General features: G+C 37.5%; 1 protein-coding gene across 2 annotated transcripts; it reads right to left on the reverse strand.

The window, feature by feature from the left end:
• Window positions 1-76: 76 nt before the first annotated feature.
• Window positions 77-9,953, reverse strand: Gle1 (Gle1 RNA export mediator). Of its 2 annotated transcripts, none has more exons than XM_076808554.1 (8): window positions 9,794-9,953; window positions 9,426-9,725; window positions 7,411-7,815; window positions 4,837-4,927; window positions 4,458-4,754; window positions 4,076-4,380; window positions 497-875; window positions 77-416 (listed from the first exon to the last, which is right to left on the reverse strand). In XM_076808554.1, the coding sequence occupies exons 1-8, from the start codon at window positions 9,824-9,826 to the stop codon at window positions 154-156; spliced, it is 2,073 nt and encodes a 690-aa protein (XP_076664669.1). In that variant the 5' UTR covers window positions 9,827-9,953; the 3' UTR covers window positions 77-153. The 2 variants fall into 2 exon arrangements, with proteins under 2 accessions (XP_076664669.1, XP_076664670.1); XM_076808555.1 differs by having other exon boundaries at window positions 9,839-9,952.
• Window positions 9,954-10,212: the final 259 nt, after the last annotated feature.

Below are 10,212 nucleotides of genomic sequence, written 5' to 3' on the forward strand. Positions count from 1 at the left end.
TTTTCAATTTGTAGCACGTAAAAATGTTATAAAAAAAATTACTTTATAAATTGTACAAGTATCCGATGTTTTCTCGCGCGTAACAATAACAATCGAAAATTTGTAAATTGCCTAAGGAAAGTAGAAAAAAAAGTTAATCAAGCGAAATTAGGATCACCAAAAATTTGGGGAAAGCTGGCCCTCTGGCGGAGGTATTGAACCTTTCGCCAAACTGTTCCTCAAGAATTCTTCGAGACGCACCAACGGACCACCGCTAATGCATCCTACGCTCTGCATGCGTGGGTAATATTCTTCTGTCAACAAAATCAACAATTTGAGAAACTGGTTCGGATAAGCAGCCCACAAGGCACGACCAGCAACTTCGAGCATATCCAACAAAAAAGTCGCGCAAAGATCTGCTATTTCTGCCCGTGGTTCTGAAATAACAAAAATAAAACAAAATTGCACACATCAGTAATGCGTGAAAGACCGTTGCGTTCCCTTGCACTTTTCTTACCAATATTTAGAATAGCAGCCAACCATCGCCACGCATTTTGAAGCCCATACGGATTACCCTTAACAATGCCTTTCCTTTGTGATGTAATGGTAATAGAGGCATACAGTCTCATTAAACCGGACATTCTTTTCAAAAATTTATCGTGCATTTCAATTGCGCCCTCTTCGGTATATTTGTAGCCCAGCGATTTGTAATAATCTTCGTTTGATTGATCCACCATTTTTGCCAGGAAGACAGGAACCGTATACGGGCAAGTAGTATGGAAATGGGACAACAGTAGGTCGCCGAAATCAGGATGATCATTCCACAGGGCTACAATGATCGCAGCAATTGGAAACGCCATTTTTGGTTTACTTGAAACAAGGGTTTCTCCTTGATTCTGTAAAAAAAAAACATGTCAAATATAGTACAGTTTATTATAAATACTTAAGGACACTTGGTGGTGAACACATTGGCGAATACTACTAAATTTATTTTTTTTCTACTAGAATCAGACTAACAATGCAAACACATAGCGTAACTAAAAGTGAAAGGCATACCTATACTGTTTTAGCTACAGTAATTCAAGTTTCAGAGGTGAAACTATCCTCCAACGTTTTATACCTTTGATATCATTTGAAGAAACTAATACGTGGACAAATACGAAAGGCTGCTAGATAAATGTTTTAGTTTAGATACACATAAATATTTGCAATAATTTAACTGTCATTTTTTTTTATATTATTTTGAAAATTATCGACATTATGCGAACCCAGAGACTTCAAAACGGTATTACGTCAACAAAGCTATACCGAAACCGATATCGTACCAAAACAGATGATTACCGAAACCGTTATAGAACCGAAATAGGTGAATACCGAAATCGGTGAAGTGCCGAAACCGAAATAAATACCGGTATTTTTCCGGTTTTTCTTTAGGTGTCATGATAGATTAAAGTAATATCTTCACAGCTCTTATTAATTTGAGCTGTAAAAACACCGATATAACGTAATATAATTTTAAAAATACCAATAGATTCGTAGCTTCATTATAGCGTGGCCGCAGAAAAAAGGAAAAATACAACGTTTCCCTTCCGAATTCCGGAAGTCGCAATATCGCTTTCTTCTTAACTTGCGAACACATTATACATGTTATTTAATGATTAGCTTCGGTATTACACCAATATCAATATCAAGTACAATCGGTTGTACTTAATAATATTTTGAAAACTGTAATAAAATTCGAAAACCGAAAAAATTACCGATAAATATAGGTAAATATACCGGTATTTGCATATATCGGTATGACGTCATACCGGTATTTGCGTATTTCGGTTTCTATAAAGGTTTTGAAGATGGAACCGAAAAATACCGGTATCAAACTAAACTACCATTACTCTGAACTTACAATCGGTTATAGGGGCATTTATGTGTTACTAATATTTTATACATGTTTACAATTAACCACAAACTTATATATATATATATATATATATATATATATAGCTGATATGAGAGCTGGCAGCTCTCCGCCGGGCCGGTGCATGGTTGTAGTGGAATGCGTCTGTGAGGCGCTGTTGCCACTTTACAAGTTCGCGCGAGCGCGGGTTGCAGGGTAAAACACTGACCCTGTATATATAGATAGATATATATTAACACCGAGTAATGCATCACCTATTAGTACCTGAATTATTTTTAAAACTGTAGTAGGTACAGAATAATTTTTTAAATAAATAATACACTGTACAGAAGAGATTATCGATGTGTCGGTCATTCGGAGTCTCGATTAACCATGGTCTTAGATTTGCTATGACGCTGCATTTCCTGCTGTATAAAAAGCTTATTTTGTATATAAAATCTCGATTTATCCGGCCTGGTTTTGTCTCGATTAAGCCATTCAACCGAAATCCTACTGTATGAAGGTCGTCCGAAATGTTTTCAAATAAGACCATATATGCCTATTATGATATTCATTTAACTAATGAGAAGAAAATTTATCCATGTATAACATGGTTAATCTTTAAATGATCATCGATAAGAAAATTCTACATTCAATCGGTACCATGTGCAAGAGAGACAGACGCGAGTTTATTCTGATTACACACGCTTGTCTCTTTTTCACCACCTGCTCACAGCCGTAACTACTGGATTGCGGAATTCTCTTGTCCAAAATCACCCGAAGGTCAATATGTCATGCAACAAACTACTTTTTATTATCTACAAGAAAATAGTAATAAAAACATATGGCTCCATTCAAGAAAATCAAGCCACCCATACAAAATGTAATACCATTGTATCATAGCCTCTCCTGTAGAGTGCGACATGCATACGAAAAAAAAATCTGTATCTGTTATTTCAGAAATAATTAAGGTATTAATAGTTCCTTGACATCTTTTTGTTGATATCTATGCAATATCAGTGCTAAATAAATGTACTTATGGTCGATTGTAAATTCAGAATAAAAATAACTCGCTTTCTCGTAATTATAAAAATGTTGATAATTTTGAAACTAAATAAAATAAACAATTTTTTGCTTTCTTCTTAACTTGTTACTAACACCACGTTATTATCCATCAGAAATCATGAAACACCTGCCTAAACGTTGTTTTGATATTTCCAATAGTTATCTTCAAATGGTATCAGAGGTATGTAACTCGGAGGGTATTTTCACCCTAAACTTAAGTTACTGTAGCTAAAACAGCACATATCCCTTACTTTTGTCTACACATAATATATTATAAACTTCCAGAGTTTCATGAAAATGAAAAAAAAAGTATTTAATTCAGAAATTTTTTCCGGCTATTAGACTGAAAATACTAAAAAAAAATAATTTTGTATCTCAAATAGTCATACTTTTGTACAAACAATTCAATTTGCAGATTTTTAGTTAAATTCCTAGATTTGTTAATATTGATCTCTTGAAGCATACTGAATTTAACCCCTTGGCCTACCGTTTAAATTCCGACCGCCGGCACTAAAACAGCGCCAGCGGTGAGTCACGCGTCGAGCCATTTCACGGTTCGGCTCAGCGTCCGAAGTTGTCAATCGCACACGTCTTAACCCCGGTACGCAGTTGCAATAAAGTAAATACATGTGTATGCGGCCAGGAATTACTGAGATGAAAAGACATCGGTGAAAATTTGCGTCGTAGTATCTACTACCCACGAGCCTGACCCTTGGTGTTTACGTTTCGCCCAATCTACGTACCACGAGTCTCGCTCGTGCTTTCCATCTTTGGCCCGATCGAGAGACCACGAATCTCACTCGATGTTGTAGGCCAGGGCTCTCCAGCATAGGGGCCCCTCACGCGCCTGCTTCCCCTTCCAATCTTCCTCTGGCGGAGCGTGCCTTCAGTTGCCAAGGAGACCGCGCGACGCTACGAAGGCTGCCATGACGGGCTAGCCGGGCTAGCGACTCCGCGGTTAGCGTCGCGCGGTATCCCTGACAACGCGGACGAGAGTGGGAGAACCCCAAGCTCCCGCGGGAGCGACCTTGGAGAGCCCTGTTGTAGGCCAAGGGATTAACAAAACTTTGGTTGTTTAAAAACTGCTCGCATGCAAGTGCCCTTGGTACAAAGATGAAAATTATATAAAATACGTACAACTATCTTTAAAGCTAAAACATTTTTGCAAAATGCTGCCCCCTGTGGATGTGAATTGAAATTTGGTGAAGATCTTCCTATCAGAAGATTATGTAACCTTTCATATTTATCTCTTAAATGCTGTTCATTAATACCAGAGATCGCATTTACAGGTATATTTATTGCCTTCTGACATTCAAATCTAAGCGTTTTTGTACTTGGCGACTGTTGAAATTCTTCATAGTTTTGCATATAATTTCTCAAAAACTGTACGCTGTTCATATATATTTGTAAAGATTCCCTGTCAACATATTCATACAAATGGCCTGGAAAAAAGAAGAGATATATTTATTGCCTGTTCACTACGAATATAGATTATTATATTTTGCGAACCTATATTTACTTTCATTCTGTTTAGCAGTTGGTGATGCAACTTCTGTATCAACACCTGTTGGAGTTAATAGTGGACTATGCGGAGTAGTTACACTCGCAGCTGTTTCTTCGTTCTTTTGTTGCTCTTCATCTCTACATTTGTCTTTATTAATTTGAATATCGTTGATGTTTGTTTGTTCAGGAGAAATTACTTCACAAATAGTTAGAGTATTTGACTTCTGTTTTTTTAAAGTTTGAGGGTTTATTTGACACTGCTTCGCACTTTCTATATTAGCTAAATTCGTTTCGTACTGAGCATTTATTTTCTCTAAGGTACATGAGAAACAGGAAACATAAGATCATATTCCCATTAAAGCGTTGCACAAAGAAAGGTATGATAAATCTCTTACCTATTTCTGATTTGAATATGCACAATATCTCATCAATTTGATAAACTATTTTCTCTGTAATACTTAAATCGGTGGGCGTCACTTCTCCTGTCTATATATTAAATATGTATGAAGTCACACATTTTTTCAAAATTATTTACCATTTAACTCGGCGGGAGGCGCTACTGAGTAAAATTTACCACAGAGGCGCTAGTTGCGAAAATATGAAGACTGAGTTTTTGTTACAATTTTTTAAAGAACTTTAATAAAGATTTTAAGATATTTAATAAATTTTGTTTGATTCTTAAAACACTGTACTATACCATAAAAATTACAAAGTTAAAAAAAAATCTGAAACCGTGGTTTTTTACGTTTCAATTTTGGGTGTTTTTGACCCAGTAGCGACAACCTGTGTTACGAGTCCATATCAAAACTACACAGTACAATATTACACATGCAATTTAGCATACATCAGAATAGTGCACAGCGGATAGTTCACGTACAATTTAGAACACCTACGATTCATAGTGCACATACAGTTTAGGACAGATGCGATTTAGAACACATAAAATTTAGGACACATGCGATTTAGGAAACATGCGATTTGGGACACATACAAATTAAGGACATATGCGATTTAGGGCGGTATTCTCAGTCGTTACTTATTCTTAAGCAAATGCTTAAGCATTCGGCATCCTTTACTAGCTACTAGGTTAGTAGAGGATGCCGCATGCTTAAGCATTTGCTTAAGAATAAGTAGCCACTGAAAATACCGCCCTTAGGGTAATTATTTAAAAGTTTTCCATCCTCACCGATTTCAATGATTTTTGAAAATGTTATCAAGATCAAGATTCTGAACAACTTTTTCCTATAGATCTTCTTTCCAACTTGCCCGGGGTATTAGTATTGGTTGGAGCTAGATTAGTGCGGGGGCGCATAAAGCATGATAGCGAACTGATGTGAGTTTAGCGATTTGAACCAGAAACTTGCGGATGCCCGTCAACACCCCTACTCAATCGGTTTGCCACCATGCTTAACGCGCCCGCGAGCGGGCGCGCGCCCCCGGCGCTATTCTAGCCCCAACCAATACTAATACCCGGGACAAGTTGAAAAGTGGAATGCGTTGCGTCGGAATAAGTCAAAAGAAGTTTTTCGCGAATATCTCGGAAACGAAGGTCAGCTTCGTCATTTGTTTTGTCCCATGCTGGCGCATACGCTGCCACGGACGCGTACTGTAGGTAGGTATACAGCAAAATACATTGTGTAGTAGCAGCAGTTTTTCGCGAATATCTCGGAAACGAAGGTCGAGCGGCGGTAACATGTATAGGAAAAAGTTGTTCAGAATTGTGTCCCCGACATCATATCCAAAAATTATTGAAATCGGTGAGGATGGAAAACTTCTAAATAATTACCCGATTTAGAACACATGCAGTTTAACGCACAATTTTTTTAGTGCACATCAGGATAGCGCAAAGCACGGTTTCAAACACTAGATAGTACATAGAAGATAGTACACATACACATAGTGCACATAATTTAGTACACATGCAGCTTAAGACACATTTTATTTAATGTACAACAGGTTAGCACGGTAAACTTGCCGATGAACTGGGCCCTCGCCGATTTCGAGGACCTTCACATATGTTGTCAAGGTCGTCATTTTGAACAACATTTCCCTTTAAACGGTCAGCCTTAGATTCGGAGATATTAATAAAAACTTTCGGCATAATATATTGAAATCTGTTTCACAGCCGACGGTATTAGTATTGGTTGGGGCTAGATTAGGGCGGGGGACACGCGCTCACTTGCGGGCGCCTAAAGCATGGTAGCGAACCGATGTGAGTATGTGTTAAGGTACGTCTACACTACGACACTTTTGTGTCTAGATCAAGTGTCTTTTGCGTCTAGCTAGTTGCAGTGTCTTCAGTCTAGCTCTACCTGCAACTCCCACGACGATAGGTCGAATTCAGTGTCGCGGACTGCTCTAGGCAGTTCCCAATCTTTCTGAAAATTTTGTTGAGTGTCGTATACGCTTGATCTAGACACAAAAGTGTCGTCGTGTATACGTACCTTAAAACTCGGTAATTCTAATGTTAAGTAAAGTTTTCGGCGAATATCTCGTAAACCAAAGCCGACCGCCAAAAAAGTTTAAAGGGAAATGTTCAGAATGATGACCTTGACAACAATAGCGATATTGACCCCATCGCGCAATATATATTCTGTGTCCTAAATTGTATGTGTCCTAAATCGCATGTGTCCAAAATCGCATGTGTCCTAAATTGTATGTACACTATAAATCGCATGTGTTCTAAATTGTATGTGCACTATTTTCTGCGTACTATCTTGCGTGTAAAATCTTGCTGTGCGTTAAACAACATGTGTCCTAAATTGTACTTGTCCTAAATTCTATATGTCCTAAATGGTATGTGTCCTAAATCGCATGTGTCCTAAATTGTATGTGCACTGTAAATCTCATGTGTTCTAAATTGTATGTGTATTATTGTACTGTGTAGTTTTGATATGGAGCCGCGAGAACCTGTGTTACAATATGGGGTGCGCCTCCCGCCGGGTTAAGAAATTTAACTAATTTCTTACCTTAATATTTTCAGCTATAAGTTCTATTTGATGATGCAATTCTCCTAACTTTGCAGCATAAGAAGTCAGTATAATACCAACAGAATGTTTGTCTTTGCAATTCTCAGAAAGAGTTATAATGTCATGGTACTTCATCCCAAAGGCATTTCTCAAGTTCATTATCTTTTTGGTTATTTCTTCTTTCTCTTTCATCTTCTTTTTGTATTCTTCCACTTCCTTCTGCCGCTCATGTCTTCTGCGTATTTCTTCTTGCTCTGCAATCCTTTCTTCTGCTAGTATATATGCATAATTCTCTTTACTTTTGCGTTCACGTTCCATGGCCATATGTGATTGTGAAATTGCCATATGCTCCTTTATAGCTTTCCCATTTTCCTTCATATGCTGCCAGTGGCGTTCAATTACCTTCTGAAAATGTAAAATATAACATTGTATAAATTTTCATCTTCTTATATTAGAGAACCAATTTTAATTTTAATAATTATTTAGACGTTATCCATCCTCGCCGAATTCAACGATTTTTTGGATATGTTGTCGGGGACACGATTCTGAACAACTTTCCTATACATGTTACCGCCGCTCAACCTTCGTTTCCGAGATATTCGCGAAAAACTTCTTTTGAGTTATTCCGATGCAACGCATTCCACTTTTCAACTTGTCCCGGGTATTAGTATTGGTTGGGGCTAGATTAGTGCGGGGGGCGCGCGCCTGCTCGCGGGCACGTAAAGCATAGTAGCGAACCGATTGAGCCGAGGTGTTGACGGGCATCCGCAAATTTCTGGTTCAAATCTATAAACTCACATCAGTTCGCTATCATGCTTTACGCGCCCCCGGCACTAACTAACCCCAACCAATACTAATACCCGGGACAAGTTGGAAAGTGGAATGCGTTGCGTCGGAATAAATCAACAGATGTTTTTCGCAAATATCTCGAAAACGAAGGTCGTGCGGCGTAACATGTATAGGAAAAAGTTGTTCAGAATCTTCATAACATATCCAAAAATCATTGAAATCGGTGAGGATGGAAAACTTCTAAATAATTACCTTAATTTTTAATTGTAATCCTTAATTTTTCTTAAAGATATACTCTTAATTTTAATAACACATATTAAGAGCCACAAGTTTCAGCAACATTTAGTTTTCATAGGTTTTCTGTTAACCAAGGTTCGATTTAATGATTGGTTTATCTGACTTTCTATTACTTTAAGTCTCCATAATCTGGTCTATCAGAGATATATATGTACAGTATACATCTCTTAATAGACTATGATGACAAATACTTATGCTTATGTTTTTTGTTGCAAATCAAAATTCAGTTACTATACTTAACGCTAATATTTGTTAGAAAACAAAATTATACACATATATTGAATATTAACTGCAATGAGACAGGGCAGAGCAGGTTCAATGGCAACACGACAGAATACTAGGAGGCAGATATAACACACATTATACAGAAATCAGGGATAACCACAGAGCAAATTACCTAGGCCGAAATACAGAGGCAGAGATCAAAGCATGATCGCAAGGTTCAGATGTGGGAACGAAGAGCGATGAAGCAAGTACTGGAAGGAAGAAAAAGAGACAGTATGCAGACTATGTACTGGGGTTAGAGAGATGCTGGGTCACATGCTACAAGACTGTAAGGAGCTGAAAAGAGAAAATTCAAAGATCAGAAGGATATTAAAGGGAGAAGAAGAAGGAGCGGAATAGATGCGTATGGTTCTGGAAAAAAGGAGAAGAAAAGAAGAACAAGATGAAGGAAGAAATCAAAACAAAAGCACAATCTTCAGTTAACAGTCCCAGAAACACTTACACACATTACACATGTAAGCCCATTTGGAGGCCAAAAGGCAAAAAATAAACCTATTTACCAGTACTGAATATTAACTAATATAATGAGTCCAAAATACGTAAGGATTAAAATAGTTGACGACTGAGTTCGCTATAGTAATGTACAATCTGTCGTCAAAAAATTAAGCTATGAGTTTCTAAGATTAAAACTAAATTTACATTACCCGAACTTCTTCCTTCCTTTGATTTTCACTTTCTAACAGAATTTTTTTAACAGAGAATGTAATTCCACTCTGTGTAGAACTGTTATTACTATGCGACAGAATGGGTTTCTGTAGAACTGTAATGTTACAGGAATTCTGTTCATTTTCTATATTCTCTAATTTCTGGCACTCATTTTCGTTTACTGTTGAATCAGGACCAATAGTAATCCGATCCACCTCCCCTGCTATTCGGGAAGCTTTCTTCAAAGCTGAGACTTTTAGACAGGTAAAGTCAGAGCTGATGTCATTCATGTTTTGTATCTGTCAAGTAGAAACTGATATAAAATTGTAATGCATGGACACAGAAGATAGTCATGAATTATACGTACGATATCGACTTTAGAATTGACGAACTGCGGCATCTTTGCAATTGCCTTGTGAAAAATAGAATATGACGTAACAAGTTTCAAGAAATTTTGTTTACCAAAGTTTACAAATGTTAGTATAACCTATAAATTTCTCTCCGTTCACAATCAGTCTGAAACACGCATGGACACTAGGCGTCAAAACGGCTTCCCTTCGGAAATTTGGCAACGTTGCATGTCACTGGGCATAACTCAGCGGTTCTAGTGACATGCAACGTTGTCAAATTTCCGAAGGGAAGCCGATTCTGGCGCCAAGCAGTGGTGGGTAAAGACAAGAATTTTTTATTTTATACACGACACGTGTCTTAAATGTCGTAAATGTCGTAAATGTCGTAAATTTGTCGTAAATGTCGTAGGTATATCTGGAATGAAAATAACTAGGA

The sequence above is a fragment of the Andrena cerasifolii genome, chromosome 3 (genome assembly GCF_050908995.1).
Source record: "Andrena cerasifolii isolate SP2316 chromosome 3, iyAndCera1_principal, whole genome shotgun sequence".
NCBI lineage: Eukaryota > Metazoa > Arthropoda > Insecta > Hymenoptera > Andrenidae > Andrena > Andrena cerasifolii.